The sequence below is a fragment of the Dasypus novemcinctus genome, chromosome 3 (assembly GCF_030445035.2).
Source record: "Dasypus novemcinctus isolate mDasNov1 chromosome 3, mDasNov1.1.hap2, whole genome shotgun sequence".
NCBI classification, from domain to species: Eukaryota; Metazoa; Chordata; class Mammalia; order Cingulata; family Dasypodidae; genus Dasypus; species Dasypus novemcinctus.
Window position 1 is genome coordinate 138488780 of NC_080675.1, and position 22153 is coordinate 138510932.

At 50.1% G+C, this 22153-nt stretch overlaps 3 protein-coding genes across 3 annotated transcripts in view; 2 read left to right on the forward strand and 1 right to left on the reverse strand.

Annotated features, from left to right (window-relative positions):
• Window positions 1-6291, forward strand: part of SNX1 (sorting nexin 1) — a 48380-nt gene extending 42089 nt beyond the window's left edge. Inside the window, exon 15 of the mRNA XM_004466657.5 lies at window positions 321-6291. Within this exon, the coding sequence (XP_004466714.1) occupies window positions 321-371 (51 nt within the window). The 3' untranslated portion in view covers window positions 372-6291. The remainder of the gene's footprint in view (window positions 1-320) is intronic.
• A 4907-nt stretch (window positions 6292-11198) lies between these two features.
• Window positions 11199-17027, forward strand: SNX22 (sorting nexin 22). The gene is made up of 6 exons (XM_058294333.2): window positions 11199-11362; window positions 11702-11785; window positions 12139-12243; window positions 12739-12833; window positions 13902-13969; window positions 14390-17027. Exons 1-6 carry the CDS (start codon window positions 11288-11290, stop codon window positions 14509-14511), a joined length of 549 nt encoding a protein of 182 aa, XP_058150316.1. The 5' UTR covers window positions 11199-11287; the 3' UTR covers window positions 14512-17027.
• Window positions 14740-20926, reverse strand: PPIB (peptidylprolyl isomerase B). Its single transcript, XM_004466656.4, has 5 exons — window positions 20747-20926; window positions 19955-20068; window positions 19153-19246; window positions 16007-16191; window positions 14740-15368 (listed from the first exon to the last, which is right to left on the reverse strand). The coding sequence occupies exons 1-5, from the start codon at window positions 20879-20881 to the stop codon at window positions 15246-15248; spliced, it is 651 nt and encodes a 216-aa protein (XP_004466713.1). The 5' UTR covers window positions 20882-20926; the 3' UTR covers window positions 14740-15245.
• Between the last annotated feature and the right edge of the window lie 1227 nt (window positions 20927-22153).

Sequence of the window (22153 nt, forward strand, 5' to 3'; positions counted from 1 at the left end):
GCTGTGGTCTCTACAGGGACATGGTCTCCAGAGTGGAACCAAGACTGTCTTCAGGGACTGCCCTTGCATTTGGGGTTCAGGAACTGATGATTCCCCTCAGTCTGGGAGGGAGGTGAGGGCTGGCTAGCCATTCTGTCACAGGGTCTACTCTCAATTCAGTCATTTCCTCAGTTGCTCTAAGTTTCTGTGTCTACTCAGCAGGCCTTCCTTTGAGTAGCAGAGGTGTTTGGAAAGCACCAGGGCATTGTGCTTGCTCCTGTCCAGACTCAGGCTCTGCCACTAAATGGGGGTGCTTGCTTACTGTCCCCACTTCTTTGCAGCTGGCAAAGTACTGGGAAGCCTTCCTTCCTGAGGCAAAGGCCATCTCCTAACAGACCAAGGATACCAGAGCCCCCCTGCCTGACGCTGCCTTTTTATACATGCCCCTCTCCACCTCTGATGGACCCCAATGATGCATTCTGCCTAACCTGGACTTAATGCCTTCCCCCCTGCCCCCACAACCAACCTGTCCCCAGACTCTTTAACCATATTTGATTTAGCTTCCATATATATTTTCTTACCTAAGAGAATAGTTTCCTGCTTTAAGCAAAAGACCTACAATAGGTGGTGGAATTATGGGTTGGAGTGGGGTATCGATATAAATATATAAATACAAATGTATATTTTTCAGGATGTGGTTTAGGAACTGGGAATAACGTTTTCTGTTACTCCTGCTGTGCCATGAAAAGATTATGTAATAAAATATTTTAAAATCAGGTTACATGACTCAGAATGGTGGTGCTTTTTGCTTTAAGCCTGGGATCATTTGGAAAGCAAGTCTGGAATACTAGCCAAGTTATTGCCCAGGTATAGTAAATTTCTTTCCTCAGGAGTTCACAAGTGTTTGCTGCTGCTTCCCTATGGAACTGGGGCTTTGTTTTCTCTACTTACCTCAGCTACCTGTTGTGAAGGAGTTCTTAATCTGTTTAATTCTTATTCCTACTTCTTTAGGGAAGGAGTCTTAAAGATGCCTCATACAATAATATTATATATGATACATAATATTCTCCTGCAAAGGAGGTAGACTTTTTGTTGTATTCCTACTCTTTTTCCCTAGGCTGCCCAGGGCTCTCTAAGTCTTGCCTTCTGATAGCAAGGTCTGATGTTTTGAACCTCTCTTTGTCACTCATCAAAATGTGTCCTTAGTAGATTGGTTCATGTTAAGGTGTAAAGGACTGATAAGGACCTAATCCCCATAGACATAAGAACCAGACACTCTGCCTCTAGATAGGATAATCTAAGAGCTACTAAACCTCTTGAAGTTCAAAGAAGCTTCCTGTCTGTGCCCAAAGGGAACGTGCTAGCTCGAGTCCCTGAGTGTTGTAAGCACAGCCAAGGGGCCTCGAGCTGATCTCTGAGCGGCTTTGGCCAGGGGAGGCCTGGGTCTCAGATCAGTCATTGCTGAGCTTCCTGCCCCCGCCGTGTCCCACAGCTGCTTAAGCTGCACTGGTTAGAGCAGATTTTGAAGCCCGACCTTGCCGACTGCCTATTGTGGGAAATTTGCTACTCGCAGCGCCACTGCCAGGCTCAGCAACAACAGAACCCACCACCCCCAAAGCTGGCCCTGTCTGAGGTGCTTCTAGGACCTGCTTTATCAGTTCTCTTTGGTGAGTGGTTAAGGTTTGGGGAGAGGCAGCTTGAGGCAAGAGAATGCAGTAAACAGTACTGATTTCCAGTGCACTGACTGTCCTGACACCAGGGAAAGTGCCAGTGCTGACATATATTTTTCAAGTTAATTTTTTTTTGGAAAAAGTCACTTAATCTGTCTCTATGCTTTCCCCACCTCCCCCGGCCATTATCCTTATTATTGCCTTTGATTTATCCTTCCAGGCCTTTTTATATACTCGTTTTTACATCACTGTAACAATAGTTTTTACCCTGCTTTTATTATTCAAAATTGTATATGTTATGAGTATTTTTTTTCTGTATTGTTATATATTTTCACAAAATTTATTTGTAAGGCTATAATTTTAAGGCTCCCATAGAATGACTGTACCATAATTCTAACTTATCCCTTGTTGTTGGATTCTTGATTTTGGGTTTTTTTTTGGGGGGGGACTTTTAAAATTGTAACACAGCTTCAAACTTACAGAAAAGTTGTAGGAATATCACAAATAGCTCCCATAAATCTTTTACCCCACATTTACTAAGTGCCCCATTTATTTTATCATTTGCTTTCTCTCTGTTTTCTTTTTTCTGAATCATTTGAGTATTTACCTAAAAACTTAAGTATGTATTTCCCTCAAGAGCAAAATTATTCTCTTATAATTTATAAACTTACAACCATAAGTTTATAATTGTACCATAAGTACAGTTATCAAAAACAGGACTTTAGCATTCATATAATACTGTTATCTAACCCATGGTCCATATTTCTTTCAATTTGATTAGTTGTTCCTATAATGTCCTTTACAGCTCTTCTTTTTTTCCTGGTAAAGGATCATGTATTACATTTAGTTGACTCTTTGTCTTCATGACTATGGCATTTTTGAAAAATATAGGCCAGTTATTTTTTAGAATATTTATCAGTTCAGATTTGTTTTGATTGTTTCCACATGATTTGATTAGAGTTTTATATCTAGGGCAGGAATATCACAGAAGCGATATATCCTTAGTGCATTTTCATTTGACATATGATGTTGGTTGGTCCCATTAACTTTCACTGCTTGGTTAAGTTGGTGTCTGCCAGGTTTCTCCATTGTATATTTACGGTTTTCCCCTTTGCAATTAACCAGTAACTTGTGAGGAGGGGATACTATGAGAGCATGTAAATATTTTGTTCCTCATTAAACTTTCATCTACTAGTTATTATGTCAGTTGATGATGAGTCTTGCCTGTTATTACTATGAAGTTGACTAATGTGATTTTTCTAACTCTGTAATTCCTTCTATACTTAATGGTTGGCATTCAACTTCTAAAGAGAAGTATCCCTTCTTCCCATTATTAATATACCTGACTCTCAATATTGATGCATGGACTCCTGTTTTACTCAAAGTTACAATCAATTGCTTCACTTAATTTTTAAAATGTCATCTTTTTTGTATTACATCCAATGACGCAAATCTGTTTTTATTGTTTCTTTTGAATGAACTCTCCTCTGGCTTCAAAACTTTCTTCTTAACTTTGTGCATCCCAGAGCCGATAAGACCAGTTGTCTTCAGTGCCTCTACATTTCTGTGTAGAGCTTGTAGATATAGAAACCAAGAGGGCCAATAGGGAAGTAGGGATACTAAGCCAGAAGCTTATAGGGAATAATAGGAGCACAAAAGGAAGAAAGAGGGAAGCGGATGTGGCTCAACTGATAGAGCATCCTCCTATCAATAGGAGGTCCAGGGTTCAAACCCAGGGCCTCCTGGCCCATGTGGTGAGCTGGCCCACGTGCAGTGCTGCCTCATGCAAGGAAGTGCCATGCCACGCAGGGGTGTCCCCTGCATAGGGTACCCCACACGCAAGGAGTGCACCCTGCAAGAAGAGCTGCCCTGCGAAAAAAGTGCAGCATGCCCGTGAATGGCACCACACACACCGAGAGCTGACGCAGCAAGATGAATCAACAAAAAAGAGACACAGATTCCCAGTAATGCCGAGAATGCAAGCAGACACAGAACAGCGCACAGCAAATGAACACAAGACAGCAGACAACGGGGGCGGGGGGGGGGGGGGCAGGAGGGGAGAGAAATAAATAAAATCTTAAAAAAAAAAAGGAAGAAGGAATCCTTCTACCTAGGGACTCAGGAGGGAAAAATTTGTGGCGAATGTGATGCTTTTCCACTCAGTTTTAAGAACTGACTTTTAAAGTATGAATAGGTATTTGGCTCCTTCTTCTGGGACCATTCTGTCTCCCTTGTCTGCCAGACAGTGCAAAGTACACATCTGGGGGAGGTAAGTGGCTCAGTGTGGCCAGAATTAGGTCAGGGAGTTGGATCATGGCAAGTGGTGAGCAGATTGCAGATCACTCGGTGCCTGCTCTGACTTGTGAGGCATTTCGAAGGTTACCCTGTAAGTGTGGAGAGGCCATCAGAAGGACTTAAGAAGGAAATAACATGGTCACATTTGTGATTTAGAAATAGCAGAGGGTGTAAGAATGGAAGCAGGGAGAGCATCCAGGCTCATTGTGGCCATCCTGAGGAGGGCAGCAGTAAGGGGGGTAGAACTGAGGAGAGCTGTTTGGAGGTGAAGATGGAACCACTGTAATCTGGTCACTAATTTGAAGAGAGGGAGAGGAATGGAGCTACTATGGTTTCAGGCTTGGATGTTGGAGTAAACGGTGAAATAGGAAGCAAAATAAGTTTGGAGCAGATGGGAGAGGAAGCGGTAGGGACAGGGAGTATTGACCATGTTGTTCAAGAGCCTCCTCAGAATGGGAAGGAAGGGCAGTGGTTAGAAGTAGGGGAAACAGTATAAAGGTGGCATTGTTTTATTTAAAGGTGGGACGGACTTGAACATGTTAGTAAGATTCGGAAGAGGATAAGGGAATAACCATCAGAGCCATGTCTGGGAGAAAATGCAGTTCAGAGCACAGGAGGATAGAGTTACTGTGATCAGAGATAGCCTCACTGTTGAGGTTGCGGGTCGGTGGAGGGAAGGAAGAAGAGTGAAGAGTTGATAATTAAAATTTTCTGAGTCAAGTGGTTTTGAGAAGAGGTGTGGATATGAGTCTACACTTCTCTGCATCCCCTTGAGATCTTTCCCCAAGAATCTGTGGACTCCATAGCTGTGAAGAAGAGGACTTAGAGCCTGAAGGAACCCCAATATTCAGTGTAAGTATTCTATGAAAATATGAATGAGAGAAGTGAAAATAAGATAGGAAGTGTCACACATAAATACTATAACTTCTCAACTCTTTCCAGAAGATTTTCATTCTGAATTCACTGGTAGAATCCTGAAGAAAATAAAGAATGCCTTTGCAGAAACTCTTTAAAAGGGAGAGAAAATGACAGAAATCTGCAAAAGATGGGCCCAGGATGTTTGAGAGAGAGGATGGTGATTCTGAGCATGCTTAGGACCCACTGAGGTTGAAGACCAAGATTTGGAGTATCATCAAGCCCTAAGTTTGTGGGATTTTTCCTACTGGTACTCAGCAGCAGAGTGGGAAGGAGGGGTAAAAGGGGAAGATGATGGTGATGTATCCTAGAGCAGAGCAGGACTCACCTTTGCTGCAGCTGGCACGTGCCTGAACTGTATGTACACTTTGGAGACACTGGCTAAGATTCTTGGCTCCAGGTTTGCGCAAGGGCAGACCTGAGCTGAGAATAACTCAACCCTGTCTGTTGGGCCCTGGCAATGGTGCATACATCATATGCCAATGTCTTGTGATAGCCATTGTCATTTTATGTTGGTCCTCTCCACAAAACTATCAGCTCTCTGAGCTCTCTGAGGTCAAATGTCTTTCTTAACCCCTGGCAGAGGTTTGAGCTTAGAAAAGATATCTAATCAATAGCTGTTGAATACTTGTTCAGTGATTGTTCTCCAGTTGCAGACTCTGTCACTTGGCATTCACAGCTCTTTATAAGAGGACTGTACATAACCTTTTCTTCTCTATCTCCTAGTCTTTAATGAGAATGTCTGACACCTCACCTTGGAATCTAATTCCAAATATGCTCATTCCTTTCTCACTCCTCTGTGGCCTGAGGAAACTTTGTTAATGCTGGTCTTTGTAAGCACTGTTTCCAGCCCCCATCTCAAAATCTCAATCATCTTCAATCTCAAAATGATACCTTTTTGAAACTGGCATTCTTCCACATTGTGGACAGAAGCATAAGTATAAGGAGGTAGAGATGGAGGGCATTTGCCAGTGTGTCAGAACTTTTACTGAGGATCCCCTTCAGTGCTTCCAGAAACCAAGTCCATGAGGATTACTATCTGGAGATGCCCATCATAGCATTGTTTGCAGTTGCAAAAACTGGAATCAACCTAAATTTCCATCAGGAAGGGATTAAATGAATTATGGTACAACCATACAATCAGATATACAGCCATTGAAGATGGTGTATCGCTGTATTCATTAAGAAGGAGAGCTATTATATATTTTTGAGTGCAAAAAGCAGGTTATAGAATTGCATGTATAATATCCACATTTATATAAAATTATATATATAGGAAGGATGTTGATTGAATTGTTCATTATAGTTGCCTCTAAGGATGGAATTTTGCATTTTTAATTTTTATATCATTTGATATTGCTTGAAATTTCTTGTATTATCTTTACAATCAGAAAATGTAAATAAAGCTATTTTTTGTTATGGGAAAAAAAAATCCAGTGTATCCTTTGAGGCCTACATCATATGTAAATTTTCCAGGAAGCATTCTCTGGTCCACTCCCCACCAGCACCCCTGAATGGGAGCCTCCGGTCCCTCATTGAAATCTCTTGGCTTGTTACTATCTTTGGGTCAAGCAAAACCCCACAGGAAAAAAAAAATCTGAGATAGGATCTTTCCCTAAAGAAATGCGATGATTGTTTTTAAATGACTGCCCCTCTCTAAGCTGCAGCTCTGTCAGCTTCCTCTTTCATTATAAGTGGCAGCAGTGATGACCACAGGGGCCAGATCTCCAGTCAGGGGAACCTCTTAGGCCTCACCAGAAAAAGTGACAAGGTACCTGGCAGGCAGGAGCATGTGCAAGGCTTAGTGATTTATCAAAGTAAGCTGCCTTTTTTTAAATACCTATGCTGTGCCAGGCACTGTGCTCAGGGCTTTAGACATCTCTTATCCAGCACCATGCCCCTGACAGGTGGGTATTAAGCGACTCAGGCTCAGAGAGCTTAAGCAACTTGCTGAGAGCTAAGACTTGAGCCCAATCTGCTTGACTCAGCTTGTCTGGTACACATATCCCACACAGTCCAAACAGGGATGGACAAGAGGAACCTAGACCTGTTAAGGACTTTTGAGCTTTGGCCCCTGTAAGGTACTCTCTCCAGACATACACAGTGGGTTGCCCAGTTGGGCAGTAGAAGCTGAAGACTTCAGTGAAAAGCTGCAGAGCCTTAATGGCAGAGACTAAACCCTCTCCTTGCTGAGAAGCCACAGGTAGCATCCAAGGCTAGAGTGACTCTGGAATACTCCCATTCCTGACCTCAAGGCCTGGGGCTGAGACCCCCTCCTGGTTTCTGGCCTGGCTTTTCTGTTTTCCTCAGTTCTCTCTTGACTCTCATGACTTGTCACAATAAACTGTTACTAAAGTAAAACATACCTAAAGTGTGTCTTGGTTTCTTGAATCCCAGTGCTGGATACATAGGGACCAGTTGGTTGGTCGACTGACATCTCTCTCAGGAGTGTTAAGAGTTGTATCACCAGAAAAATCTCCCTGGAAAGCTGGGATGCTTTTGTGGCTGGGGTGGTCTCTGCCAGTTCCCCTCTGTCCGTCCCCGGGTTGTGTTGTCAAAAGAAGCTGAGCTGGGTGGCATACTTGGCCCAGTGGTTAGAGCGTCTGTCTACCACATGGGAGGTCTGCAGTTCAAACCCCGGGCCTCCTTGACCCGTGTGGAGCTGGCCCATGCGCAGTGCTGATGTGCACAAGGAGTGCCCTGCCACGCAGGGGTGTACCCCGCGTAGGGGAGCCCCACGCGCAAAGAGTGAGCCAGGTAAGGAGAACCGCCCAGTGCGAAAGAAAATGCAACCTGCCCAAGAATGGTGCTGCACACACGGAGAGCTGACACAACAAGATGACGCAACAAAAAGAAACACAGATTCCCGGTGCTGCTGATAAGGATAGAAGTGGTCACAGAAGAACACACGGTGAATGGACACAGCAGACAACTGGTGGGGGGGAGGGGAGAGAAATAAATCTTTAAAAAAGAAAAAAAACAGCAAACTGTTGCAATTCAATCAAACAACAGCTAACATACACCATGTGCCAGGCCCTGTGCTAAACCCTTCTCAAGGGTAACTCAGTTTGGTCCACATAGCATCTCCCCATTTTACAGATAATACACTGAGACTCGGGGGGTTGTCCAGAGCTGGGCCTGGGTGGAACAGTCAAGGCCCATCCTTGCTTAGGCAGACCCAGGAAACTGGCCCACTCCCATGGCAAATCCACCCCTGGCCCTGCCACTGCCAGCTGTGCTGGCCTGAAAAGAATCCAGCCTCTGTGCCAGCTGTCCCTGCTGAGCCATGGCCCAGGGGCTGTTTGTTTTCTTAGAGCATTAACCAAACCTGAGCAGCCTCCGTGGCCCTGCAGAACCTCTGCCAGGGAAAGGGGGCTTTGTGTGACTGCGGTGGAAGGTGAGAGCCAGAGCCAAGGAGGGAGCTGTGGAGGAGCCAGCCTGTGTGCTTGGCTTGGTAAAGGCTACCCAGCCTTTCCTGCCCTCTGTTCTGGGCTGCCCCATGGGCACTTTGTCCTCCTGTCCAGGCAGTGAGCCTCTTGTCTGTACTGTGGGGCGAGTTTGCTCCCAGGGCTTACGTGGGAGTCGAGCCAGTTATCTAACTCTGAAGGTCCAAGGTGGACTTCTGTTGCTTTTCTCCTGCTGTCCCTTCTCCAACCCTTCAGCAATCCCTGTTACCTACTTGCCTTCCTCCTAGGCCTTCCCTCCCCAACCTGGCCATTTCACTCATATGGTCTTCAATCAACAAATGTTTTTTTTTGAGTGCCTGCTACCTGCTAAGCATCATGGAGGCAACCCTAATGACATGGAAACCACCACTAACAAGACAGACCAGGGCCTTGGCCTGATGGAACTCAGAGTCTGGGGCAGAATGGGGGGAACCAAGGAGACACACAGTAAAAAGCTGATAATCACAGATTATAAGTGCATAGATAGGATAATAGGAAGGAGAGCCTCTTTAAGGAGATGAATTTTAGGCTGAGACTTGGAGGATGAGTCCAGTAGTTGAAAAGTCAGGGAAGAGTGTTTTAGGTAGAGGAAACGGCAAGTACAAAGGCCCTGAGGCAGGAAAGAGCCTGTTAGGTTCGAAAACCTGGACGAAGGTCATTATTGCTGGAGCCTGGTGTTGAAGGGGAGGAGATGAGGAGATGGAGGGTGGGCTCAGTCATTTAGACTATGGGAGAGTGGGTTTTAAGTGCAATGAGAAGCCACTGGAGATTTTTAAGCAGATGACTTGACAGTTTGTGCTGCTGTGTGGGGAGGGGAGGAAAGAAGGGAGACCCATTAGGGGACATCAGTTTTCTGGGTGGTAGGGGTGGACAGTCAATAGGATGTGATCAAGAAGTCTAGAAGCCTGGTCAGTAGAAAGTAGGAGATCTGTGGGACTGGTGAGAGCTGGGTCCCTGAATGATGGCATCCTAGCAGAAGGCTCTGGGTTCTGGGTTTCTAGGTTCTTGGTTTATGTCGCATAAAAGAATTTAAGGACATGCCATAAGGTAGGCAAGGTAAAGAATTTATTAAGAAAAAAAGAAAAGAAAAACAGTACACAATCTGAGACATAGATTACAGGCATGCTACAGGAGACGTCCATGTGGGGGCCCCAGATGAGGGCTTTAAAAACCTTTACTCTTCCCCCTTCATAATGCTGGAGAGGGGCCACAGCTGTTCGCTCTTCTGCTTGGTTGCCTTATGATCCCTACCTTTTAGCTCTCAGGCCCAGTGAGGCTTATTTGGGGTTATCCGGGGCTATTCCTTGACCAGGGAAAGAGTTTCAAATGGGATCTCGTCTTGCAGGATCCCTCAGGTTTCCTGGCAGGGTCTCAAGGCCATGTGGTCTGCCGGCCATGTTGTCTGTGTGACAGGACATCTTCCCTATACTAACCTGCTCAGTGCCAGGAAGGAAATGAAACCCCACCACTTCTCATCATGGTGGGTCATTTCCCTTCTAGGGGACCAAACCAGGAAATTTTGGCTTCCTGATTCTGGGGCCTGTGTGGGGTGGAGTTTGGAGGGAAAAAAATGTAGGGGATGATAGCAATGTCAAAAGACTGCCTTGCCCACTTTCGGTGTCATCCTCTCTGGCCCTCTCTGGGGGCAGAGGTGGGAACAGAGATCTGCTCCAACCCAAAAGCACCTCTGCACTATCAGGGGAGGGAGGGAATCAATTGTTCCTCTTCCCTACAACCCCCAAAACAGGCACTTTGCTTCCTCCTTTGGGCCACCCTTCCCACCCCCAGTAAGAATGGGAGGCCTGTCCCCTCCCCTTCCAGGGCCTCTGTAGGGGGAAGTCAGTGAAGAAGCCATCCTGCTGTGGTGCTGCTGAAAGGGTTAGCTCTCCTATGGCTAAAGGGTGGGAGCTAAGAAAGATGATGGGAGCAGAAGTGCTTTCCAGCACATGGGCAGAGAGTTCTGGATTAAAGTCCTGCCACATGTCCAGAAAGATCTTGCCCAGAGGGTGACCAGCCTAGTATCACCTCTTCACAGTCCTCCATCCACTCATCTACCCTCATCCCCAAAACAAGTCCATAATCAAGCTGCCAAGTAACACCCACTCTGCTAAACGTATAACATGGATAATTGCACTCAATTTTCAGTCTCCTGTGGGAGGTGCATTATCCTTATTTTGCAGGTGAGCACAGACAGTTTTCACAGTTCCAGAAATCCAGGCTGTCTGACCTCAAATCAGAGCCTGGGTCCCTAATTGCCTCTTCCCAGAATACTGGGCCTGGAGCAGGTTCAGGCTGAAAAATGAAAAGGGTGGGTGGATGGATGGATGGCAGGAAAGACATGAATGGATGGAAGGGCCTGACGGTATTGGAGAGGTGGGCATCAAGGGCCGGATTGGCGCCTACCTTTTCCCAGGTGTGTCCTTAGCTATGATTTCCCAGAAAGGACCTGGCCCCTGGGGCCAGGCTGGAGGCGGAAGGAAGGAGATGGGGACGGCCCAGCCCTGGGGAAGGGTCTGAGGAAGGCTGGGAACGCCCCTGGTGGGCTCCTAGGGCAGGCGCTGCGCTGCGGAGGACCCTTCCCAGCCGCCGCCCAAGCCTCGTGCCCTCAGGTCCTTAACAGGCGCTCACACGAGGAAATTTGGACTCGCCCGCGTTCCCGGCTGTCATCGGGCACTCGGTAAATATTTGACAAACCGACGACATCAGCCAAAGGATCCCCACCCGCGCTGCAAACTCACTAGGCTCCCGCCACCCAGCGAGCTGCTTAATCTTGTGGGCACAGGCCCGAGCGGCGCAGGGGGCGCCCGGGGAGGGGGGGGGGGGGCCTGCGGGGGCGGGGCCTGCGGGGCGGGGGCGGGGCCTGCCTGCGGGGGCGGGGCCTGTCTGCGGGGGCGGGGCCCGCCGCGCCGAGGTCCGCGCTCGGCGCCCGCGGAGTTGGGACTGGCCTCATCGCGGGTGGACCCGGCGAGGGCGCGGGAAGGGATGCTGGAAGTTCACATCCCGTCGGTGGGGCCTGAGGCCGAGGGGCCCAGGCAGAGTCTGGAGAAGAGCCACATGGTGAGTGGGGCCGGGCGCGGGGGGCGCTGGGACCCGCCCGGGGTCTCCCCGCGCCAGGCGCGATGGGGACCCGGCGTCCAAGCCCTGCGGGCCGGCACGTCCGGGGCAAATCCTGCCGAGGGCTTCGGGGCCCCTGGGGTTCCAGCCTCGCCGGCCGTGGTCTGGGCTCTTGAGGGACCTCGCCGAGCAGAGGGGCGGGGTGGCGAGCGCGGGGGGGGGGGGGTCCCCAGGACGAGGCGGCGCTTCAAGGCCGCTTTGTGCCTTTCGGGTGCGGGAGGGTGGCGCGTGGCCGAGCGCGGGTCGTGCGGGACCTCACGCGACCCCGCCGCCCGCCCCCAGGTGTTCCGCGTGGAGGTGCTGTGCCGCGGGCGCAGACACACGGTGCTGAGGCGCTACAGCGAGTTCCACGCGCTGCACAAGCGGGTGAGGCGGCGCCGACGACACCACCAACGCCCCGGCCCCTCCCCAGCCCCTGGGAGGCGGGTGGACTCCGGCCAGCCTTGGCCAGCCTCGCCCATCCCCAAGATCGCCCAAGTCCCTGGAGGCCGTCCGTCCTGGCCTCACAGGCCCCGCCGGCAAGTGGCAAGGAAGCAGGTCCCCTGCTGACGTGCCCCTGCACGGCCGACCTGCCCTCGAGTGTTCAGAGTGCCTGGGGCCTTCCTCGCCCCTGCCCCAACCGCCAGTCGCCCGGGTCCTTCCCAGGGTAAAGCCCAAAGGTAGGGTGCAGGGAGGGCTTAACCGTGCAGGTGTGACCGCACCACGACAACCTCCAGCAGATCAAGAAACTGTACAAAGTGCCCGATTTCCCTTCAAAACGGCTGCCCCACTGGAGGACTAGAGGCTTGGAACAGCGCCGGCAGAGCTTGGAGACCTACATCCAGGTATGGCTGGGGCCCAGTGGCTTGTCCCCAGCCTGCTGGACCAGCACAGAGTTTCGGGACAAGGGGACAAGGGGAGGCCCACATCGTGGACATGTTAATTATTACCCCATGTTTCAAATTTCTGAACAGTCACAGATCCAAACATCCCTCACTGCAGTATTGAGAGGCCTGAATGAGGTAACCAGGAGGGTGTGTCCTAGTTCAATAAAAGCTAGCTCGCTCCCCCTCTAGGGTGGGGTCCTGTGCTCCCCTCCTGATAGGTATGTAGGGTGGGCACCTTGCCAGCCACAGTGAGGTGGGGTTTCAGGCCCAGCTGGCTTCATGACGTACAACCTGTTCAGTGGCACAGGGCCCAGTGCTCAGAAAGGCCAAGAGCTCGGCTTAATGCTCTGCTCCATCTTGAAACTTTTTGAAAAAGGACCCTGCATTTCATGTTTTGGTGGGCCAAGCAAAGGACCTAGCTGGCTCTGATTACCTTTCTTCTGTTCTCTCCAGGGCATCCTGTACCTGAACCAGGATGTGCCCAAGGAGCTACTGGAATTCCTGAGACTTCGGCACTTCCCCATAGATTCCAAGGCCAGCAGCTGGGGGTGAGCACCTCCAGGGAATGTGACATGACACCGTGCAGGGTCCAGTGTTGGGGGGACAGATGTTCTCAGCAGCAAACAAGTGAAGAAAGGTTTTGAAGGCCCAGCCCCACTTTCTTCTCACATCTGCCAGGCTCTAGCTTAGTTCTTCCTCCTGAGCCATGACCTCTCATCAGCTTTTTTTTTTTAAAGATTTATTTTTATTTATTTATTTATCTCCCCTTCCCCCGCCCCACTCCAGTTGTCTGTTCTGTGTCCATTCGCTGTGCAGTCTTCTGTGTCTGCTTCTGTTCTTGTTAGTGGTACCGGGAATCTGTCTCTTTTTGTTGTGTCACCTTTGCTGTGTCAGCTCTCTGTGTGTGCAGCACTATTCCTGGGCAGGCTGCACTTTCTTCCATACTGGGCAGGTCTCCTTACAGGGCGCACTCCTTGCGCGTGGGGCTCCCCTACATCAGGGACACCCCTGGGTGGCACAGCACTCCTTGTGCGCATCAGCACTGTGCGTGGGCCAACTCCACACGGGTCAGGAGGCCTGGGGTTTGAACCTTGGACCTCCCATGTGGTAGACGGACACCCTATCCATTGAGCCAAGTCCACTTCCCTCATCAGCTTTCTTGACCCTTTGATGTAGGGATTGTTTTCTGGATGGCCTTAGACACCCCAGCTGCCTCTGGAACTGGGCTTGTTACAAAATAAAAGCAGTGGTCTCCTGGGAGAATCTCTGGGCTTCTGAATCTCCACCCCTTCCTTATACTCCCAGGGGCATCCCCAGGTGGCTCACCAGCTTCTCCTTTTCAGCACCCGGGAGGGGGGGGGTCCTGCCCAACAACAGCAAGGCAAGTCAAAGCCCTGCCAGTGCTGAGTGCCTGCTGCCCCCTGGTGGCCTATGCCAGAGGCAGGAAGGCCACCTCTGGCCCCTGTCCATGCCAAGTTTTCCTGTTGTGCCTCCTGAGCCCAGCTCTCCATTCACCTTCTCTTTTGTGGTTCATGGTGACCTCAACTGCTAGCATCCCCCCTACTAGGACACTGCTGTTTCCCTCCTCTCCAGTTCACGACCCTCTTTCCTCCTAGCTCACAGCTGCACCACCGGCCTGTCATCAGCTTCTGCGTGGATCCCTACATCTGCAGCCCCTCTCCAGGTGAGGAGGTGCTTCTGAAGCCATTCCTACCCACAACCCGTATTTAGGGCCCAGGTGTCAGGGTTGGGGAATACTTCCCTATCTCAACCCTCAGGGCTCCTGGGCGGCCTCTCCCTCCTACAGCCCTCCTCTGGGGCCACACCTGCTGTTCCTGGGCCCCTGTAGCCTGCTTTGTATTAGTGAAATAAGCTAAGCTCTAGCTCTCCTGGTCATCATTCCTTGGCAGCCTGGTTTTCACCAAGCTGATGTGAACAGAATGTGGGAATCTGGGAAAGCCAAAGCCTCACTTGGGGTGGTCAGCTGTTACCTGCTTTCTTGACAGAGGCTCCTGCTCCCAAGGGGGCTGAGCCTGTGGGCGGGAGCTCAGGAGCTGCAGGCCTGTCACACACTCCCTCCTCCTGTTTTACTTCCATACCACAGAGCCTCTGCCCAACGTGGTGGTGAATGGTGTGCTTCAGGGCTTCTATGGCTTTAGCATCGGCCCCACCAGGGCCCAGCCAACAGCGGCCTGTCACCCTGCTCCTCTGCCACTGATGCCCTGATCAGCCCAGAGGTTTTTGGGCCACCTGCGAGGACAGTCATGGCCTAAGTCCTGAGTCCCATAGAAGGAACCAAGGCTGGGTCCTCCCTTGGCCCTATCTCCACTTGAGACTCAGAACTCAGCCTGCAGTGGTTGCTGCCGATGGTAGGACTCATGTGCCCTTCGAGCCCAAGGACCAAGGCAGGGACAACAGAAGATAAGGGGAGAAGTCAACTTAAGAGATACCGACTATGAAAACGTACAGGTGTATTTCTTAGTATAGACAAGAAGAAAAATCTAGACCGAAGGGGGTGCAGAGGGGGAGCAATGGTTGAGGCACAGTAGTTCACAAAGTTTAGAAGGAGCCAAGACAAAGCTCCCATCTGACTCTCTGGATAAAAGGTTCAGGCAGGACCCCAGGGAAGGGTTTGGTCTCCACTGCACAGGAGACTCCTGGTCATGTTGGGTTATGTACTTGGGGGTGAGGGTGTGGGTGTGGGTGTGGGTACTGCAGGCCCAAGAACCCAGCCCACGTGCAGGTTATAAAAAACCCACTCCTTTCATTTATTGGTCAGCGTGATAGTTTGTTACAAAATTGGGCCCATGGGCTTGTGGAATGTGGGGGCTGGGTCCGCTCCGCCAGATGCAGCACTGTGGCCAGTGCAGCGTGGAGCCCTTGGCGGGCTATGTTCACCCCCACTGAGGGCAGCAGTGCCCGCAAAGATGGTCACTCACAGGGAAGAGTTCCCTGGGGCCCTACTCCTTGGCGATGGCAAATGGCTTCTCCACCTCGATCTTGCCACAGTCTACAATTGTCACATCCTTCAGGGGCTTGTCCCGACCGTCTGTCTTGGTGCTCTCCACCTTCCGCACTACCTCCTGGGAAGGAAAGCCAGAAATGTGGGGGTGAAGTGGGACAGGAGGCCCACCATTCAGGCGAGCTAGGCCCCAGCATATGGCTCGGGGGGGGGGGGGGGGGGCGGCTGACACCTACTTCTGATAAGTATGTAGACACCGAGACCAAAATTCTAATCAACTCAAAGCAGGGAGAACCCGGTTTGGACAGCAAGGGATGTAGCAGTTTTGTTCCTCAAAAGTAAGACCCGGGTTGGGCCAAGGGTAAGGAGGAGGGAGAAAGAGCTGGCTGAGGAATATGGGACCAGGTGGCTCTCAGGAGCAGCGTGTTCAGCTGTAGCCTTTCAGCGCAGGGGAGGGGCCAGCACCTCGCTGCTGGTGCTGACCACCCACAATGAACAATGAAGTTTCCTGCAGTTGTGCAGCCTCAACAGGGTCTCCAGGCTGGCTATGCCTGGGGTCCAGAAAGATTTAGACTTTTGGGGGCATTGGGATACAGGCTGTTTGTTCTTCACTCCCCCCAGATTCATAAACAGGAGTACAAGCGGTCTGAATCTAGGTTAGATTCTTTAGGGAAAGAAATTTTTTAAAAAATGGACCCTAGCCCCAGTCAGATTCCCAGTGAGGACTGCCCAGGTCTTGCCCCAACTTCCAGAACTTACCATGCCCTCTAGAACTTTGCCAAACACAACGTGCTTGCCGTCTAGCCAGGCTGTCTTGACGGTAGTGATAAAGAACTGAGAGCCGTTGGTGTCTTTGCCTGCATTGGCCATGCTCACCCAGCCAGGTCCATAATGTTTCAGCTTAAAGTTCTCATCAGCGAAGCGTTCCCCATAGATGCTCTTTCCTGGGAGGAGAGAGAGCCTGTAGGTCAGGAGAGCTCAGCCCAAACCAAGCAAACCTCTGGGGTGAGGATGCAAGGGACTCAACCTGTCCTCTTTGCCAGGCCAGGCTTGAGGGGAGTCCAAGGAGAAAATAAACTGTCCCCTTCCTATCCTCTGGCCTTAAGAGCCTAACCATACCTACTGAGGCCAAACAGGCATGAGGCCAGGCTGGTCTAGCGAGCAGCTCACAAGATGGGTTACTTTGAGAGTATAGTTTTATGGCTTTAAATGGGAACACACCAGCTCTACCCTTGGTTATGGTTGAGACCTGCCGTGGAAGAACGCTGGAGAGCAGTGCTGTGCAGGATGGGGTACAAGGGGGAACAAGTGGGAAAGGGGACACTCCAGAAAGCACAGAAGCTGTGCTTAATCAGCTTGTCTTCCTGAGAGCACAAAGATACTGAGGTGGCTGCTAAGTGGAAAGCAGACAGAGATGGGCATGAAGGGACAGGAAGAGGCAAAGAAGAGGGGCTGCCATTTAGGTGCTGCTGGGTTCAGAGCCTCTTGTCAATGATGAACATAAAAGGCAACTATGAATGTGTGCAACATGCCTGTCTACGCAGTGGCCATGGTACAGGACAAAGGGAGCCAACAGCAGATTTCTGTATAACTTCACCCGTTTCCAAAACTGATTTCAGGAGAAACTGAGTGTGACAGATTAAGAGCCTGTGGTCTACAAGTTTGGAAAAACATTACATGCTTCTTTTTCCCTGTCACCTCTTGGAGACTCACACACTGTGCATTGTGGATTAAAGGCCCTGAGATAGTAATAAAGACATTTGTACTTTGTTTTATACAACACCTTTCAAGCTTATTTGCATATGAAACTTTTTTTCTTCCTCAATACATCTGTTTTCATCCTGTGGTTCCCCAGAACATAACCAGGATGGGAGAGTGTCCTAGACTGATGCTCACTAAGGATATAAAAGAGATAGGAGAGTAGATGGGGAGACTGACAAGCAAGAAGTACTAATTAAAGGAGGCATGGGTCCAAGGGATTGTGGGAATGGAGCCCCCTACCCCACCCCAGTTCTTGCTGCCTCATCCTTCCAGGAGGAATTCCATCCAGCCTCGTCAACTTCAGGCCACTTCCCTGGCTGGTGGGATAGGGGTGTCTCAGTCTGTATTCTACCTCCCCCGTTGTGCCATGAATAAATCTTAGCTGGAGGCCTAAAAGCCTCCCCATTTGAGAATTCTCTCTATAAAAACCAACTGCAGGATTTCAATGATTGCTGCTGCTATCCATAAAATCCCAAAATCTATGGACTTAGCTCCAAACCATTTTCTCAAAATACAAGGCGTTCCAAACTTAAATGGACAGTTCTTTACTCAGTGTACTTGGTCATCTTTTGCTCCAGACTTCAGTCATTTGTCCTTTCGTCTTGCTACCCCCACCAACAACCTTTCTACTGCAATACTGCTCATACTTAGTGTTAACAGTGTGTGCCATAGACTGTTTTTACATAAAGAACAAACCACCCAATGAGGCAGAGGCCAATAACCATATTTCACAGATGAAACTGAGGCACAGAGGCACTTCCAGCTAGGAAGTGACAGAGCTGAGATTCAAACCCAGCTGGTCTGTGGCTCCAGGCCTACACCACCCTATCCAGGGGCAGCTGCCCCAATCCCCTCCTCTCCAGGCAGTGTACTCCTGCCTCTTGAATCCTGCTGTTATTTTTCATCAAAAACCTTTGCGAATGGGTCATCCTCCTGCTCAAGTCTTCAGTGGATCCTCTCTCCCTACAGGACAACGCCCAGGTTGCCTGGCCTGGCCACAACCCACCTCTCTGTACTCCTGTGTCTCTCCATTTCCACCCCTCCCCCACAAAGCCCAGCTTCCATCAAGGTGCTGCCACACAACAAAGCTGGGCTCACACCTCAACCCTGCCTCTTTGCCCATTGAAATTCTGCCCATCCAGGACCCAGCTCAAATCTTTCCTCATATTCTAAGGCCTTTTTCTGATCATCCCCTGGCCTGTAGGGATAGATTCTGGCACTTGTTAGCACTTCCACAATGGCCAGCTTTACGGAGAGCCCTTACCATGTGCCAGGCACTTAGCACTCAGAATTTCACTCCTGCCTTATAGGACCCAGACAATTCTCATCACTCTTACTTTACAGAAGAGGAAATTGAAGCTCTGAGAGTTGCAATCCAATCACTTGCTTGAGGTCACAAGGCAGGAAGGTGGCAGACACTGGTTAAAAGGTGTGTCTGACTCAAAGGATACAAGGCCTTGGAATTATAACTTTGTGTCTACTTTGTGCCTTCCCATCCTCACACTGCCTGTAACTGTTACTTAACTCTTGTACTGTTAAGTAGCTCTCATAGTTCTCTCTGCCTAGATGATAAAAGACTTGGAGACAGAGCCTGTCTTAAAAGCTGTATTCTGGTCTGAGTTTTTGGGTACTGGAAGTAAAAGAGAGCTACTGCCTCAATTATCTTGGCACCCACCACAAAGCCTGGCTCACTAAATACTCACTGATGGAGTGAGCTGGTCTGAGCTAAGAGGAGGCTTTATTCTGGAGGACTGAAATCTGTGGTTACCACAGGGTATCTACCTGTCCTATCTGTCCAATACTGCAGATGTGAGACTCAGCCCTTGAAGAGTGGTCTCTGGTGGGAGACTGCCAAGGAAAGCAATTTCTCTACCACCTTGGCCAGGGCTTCCAAAGTGGCCCGCACAGACTGCCTGCCTGGCCTGGAATCAAAAGTATGTCTTCATTTTGTTCCCTTCCCCTGCAAGAGGTTATCAGGAGAAAAGATCAGCAGGCGTGCCCCCGGGAAGATCTTACGTCCACCTCACCCCCCATTAATCCCTCTGCTTTGTACTGGGTTCCCTGTACTAAGAAGAGTCCCGCTGTTCTCCCCCACCCTGGAAACTGCACTGACAGACTCCTCTGCCCCGGGGAACTGAGGTTACCTCCAGTGCCATCTCCCCGGGTGAAGTCTCCGCCCTGGATCATGAAGTCCTTGATCACACGGTGGAATTTGCTGTCCTTGTAGCCAAACCCTTTCTAGAAAAAGGGATGGTAAGGTGAGGAGTAGGCACAAAGCACCAAACAGATATCCCTGCCTGCAGGAACCCAGCCCACAACAACTGCTCTGGGTAGACACAGGACTTAAGGCCAATCATCAGTCAACATGCCATTGAATGGGAAGTTACCACGAGCCAGGCATGCAGCACACAGATCCAGCAAGGCCATGACTCCACATTCCTCTGCCTGCTAACATCCCAGAGTCTGTACAAGTCTTTGGCATATAAGGCCTCGTTCTTCTCACTTCTTCTAATCATAAGAGATATAAGAAAACTGACTGGGAAAAAGGTCATCTGCTCCCCCAGTGAAAGGTTAATATACACACCTTCATAAATGAGGCATGCTTATTTCCTTGAAACCTGGAAAACTTTAGAACCCTTACTCTTAGGAGAAAGCTCTGGTACAAAGGCCACAAACTAGTGTCCACAGTTAGGGTTGATTATGGCAGTATTTAAGAATGTAGAAATATCTCAAGAAAATCCTAGTTTCTGGATTTAAAAAAAAACAAAACTCATTAGAGATGACAATATTGGGTTCCCAGTGCCGGAGGACAACAGTGAGTGAGTACGGGGTGGGGGGTGGGGGGGTGCACTACCACTACAGATGGGCCTACTCGTAAGTTGAGTTTGCTGCCATTGCTACTCGCCAACTTCATTTGAGTTGTCTACCTCCGTTCTAGTCACTTACCTCTCCTGTAGCTAAGGCCACAAAATTATCCACTGTTTTTGGAACAGTCTTTCCAAAGAGACCGATGACCACCTGACCTACATCTTCATCTCCAATTCGTAGTTTAAAGTACACCTGAGGAAAAAGACCATTTCAAACTTAGCCCCTTAAAAGGGACCTAGCTAGGCAAGGGGGTAGGGGGAGCCCAGGGAGCTAACCTGAGGATGGAAGAGAAAACACTGCTTTAGAGCAGTTTGTTTTTGGTGGAGGAAAAAAACCACAAGAATCCAATGAAAGCTACAGACATTCTTTTCTTGGAAAATGTTTGGGTAACAATCTTTGCTCTTAAGAGGGAAATGGCGGAGATTTTAGAGATTAATATAAATTGTAAGGGAGCCCAAGCTCACCAAGCAATTTGCCGTGCTTCGTAACTGAAGTGGCTAAAATTTAGCCTAAGGAAAGAAAGAATTCGGAAGTTGGCAGACATGATCTCTCATCATTTCCCCAGCGCTGAGGAGTAATCGCAATAAGGCCGCTCGGGGGATGAGTGCCGGCTCCTGGCACCCTGAGCGCCAACTCGCCGCGTCAGGGCAGCGCAGAAGGACGTCGGGGAGGGTCCCACGGGATGGCACTCCAAGGCGCCAGGAGGCAAAAGCCGCAGTCTAGGGAGGGGCAGAGCCAAAGCCAAGGACACGCAGGCTCGCGCTCCAGGTCCCTAAATGCCTGGGACACCAGTGACCAGCGGCGCTGAAGCCGGACCCCAGGTGGCGAAGGCGGGCCCCGGCCAGCGGGTCGGGAGAGGGGAGCCCGGACCTTGACGGTGACTTTGGGCCCCTTCTTCTTCTCATCGGCTGCGGAGGGCCCTGGCAGCAGCAGGAAGAAGACAGAGCCCACGATGAGGGCGGCGGCGAGGAGAACCTTCATATTCCGCTCCGAGAGGCGCAGCATCCACCGCGAGAAGGGAGAGCCGCCGGGACAGGCCGGAAGAGGCGGGGGACTCGGCGGCCGGGGCACCGGCGCCGCCACCGAGCGCGGGGCGGGGGGGAAGCCAGGCTCCTCCCGGCCTCCTAGCAGGAGGTTGGCTCCTTTCCCCCCTCTTGGTCGGCGCTGGATAGTAGGTTCCCCTGCGGGGCGGGGCCCGGCTCGGCGTCAGAACCCGCGGAGACGCGGGCTCGTGGGTGGCTGCCACGTTATTGCTGCCTCATTGGACTCCCAGCTCGCTCACTTGCACCAATAGGAAGGGGGTCAGGGGAAGGCGGTGTCCCCTCAAGGAGGACGGTGATTGGGGCTCTAAAGAGACTACAAACCCCAGTATGCAGCGCGGCGGATTCTGTGGCCCTTTCTGCTTTTGGGCACGTTGGTGGCCGGTCCTGTTTGTGGGAAATCATTGTGCCCGGATAGGGGCAAAAGACACTTTGCCATTATCTGTATTGGGCTAGTCAAGCTTTAGTAACCACCAAATTGGGTTTAAGAGTGGTAGCTTCCTTGGCAGTCGGTGTAGCTCAAGTGGTTGAGCGCCGATTTCTCAAATAGGAAGTCCGGGACTCAGTCCTCCAACCGGTACCTAAAAAAGTGGAACCTCCCAAAAACTCAGGGCAGTGTTATTTTTTGTTTGGAGGGTAAACCTTATGCAGTATCTTCTGTTTGTCTTGAAAATCTCGCTTCAAAACCCTTTTTTTTTTTCCTCCAAATTCTACTCAATTTATTCATTTTTTAAAAAGATATTATATTAAAAAATATATATGAGGTCCCCATTCGCCCCCACCACCCCCACCCCACCACTCCCCCCACAATAACACTCTCCCCCATCATCATGTCACATCCATTGCGTCTGGTGAGTACATCTCCGGGCATTGCTGCACCCCATGTCCCGTGTTCCACACCATAGCCCACTCTTTCCCACGTTCCATCCAGTGGGCCATGGGAGGACATACAACATCCGGCAATTGTCCCTGGGGCACCACCCAGGACAACTTCAAGTCCCAAGAATGCCTCCACATCTCTTCTCTACCTCCTATTCCCTGCACCCAGCAACCACCGTGGCCACTTTTTCCACATCAATGCCACATTTTCTCGATTATTAACCACAGTAGTTCATGAATAGAATATCATTAAGTCCACTCTGATCCTTACTGTATTCCTCCTTCCTGTGGACCTTGGCTTGGTTGTGTCCATTCCACATCTATGTCAAGAGGGGGTTTAGATTCCACATGGATATTG

Excerpts from the sequence above, each read along its gene's own strand:
- SNX22 (XM_058294333.2), top strand. The coding sequence starts at position 11,288 with ATGCTGGAAGTTCACATCCCGTCGGTGGGGCCTGAGGCCGAGGGGCCC. Across the intron at positions 11,363-11,701 it reads GTCTGGAGAAGAGCCACATG|GTGTTCCGCGTGGAGGTGCT; the intron begins GTGAGTGGGGCC and ends GCCCGCCCCCAG. Across the intron at positions 11,786-12,138 it reads TCCACGCGCTGCACAAGCGG|ATCAAGAAACTGTACAAAGT; the intron begins GTGAGGCGGCGC and ends AACCTCCAGCAG.
- PPIB (XM_004466656.4), bottom strand. The coding sequence starts at position 20,881 with ATGCTGCGCCTCTCGGAGCGGAATATGAAGGTTCTCCTCGCCGCCGCC. Across the intron at positions 16,192-19,152 it reads CCGGGGAGATGGCACTGGAG|GAAAGAGCATCTATGGGGAA; the intron begins GTAACCTCAGTT and ends CTCTCCTCCCAG. Across the intron at positions 15,369-16,006 it reads GCAAAGTTCTAGAGGGCATG|GAGGTAGTGCGGAAGGTGGA; the intron begins GTAAGTTCTGGA and ends TTTCCTTCCCAG.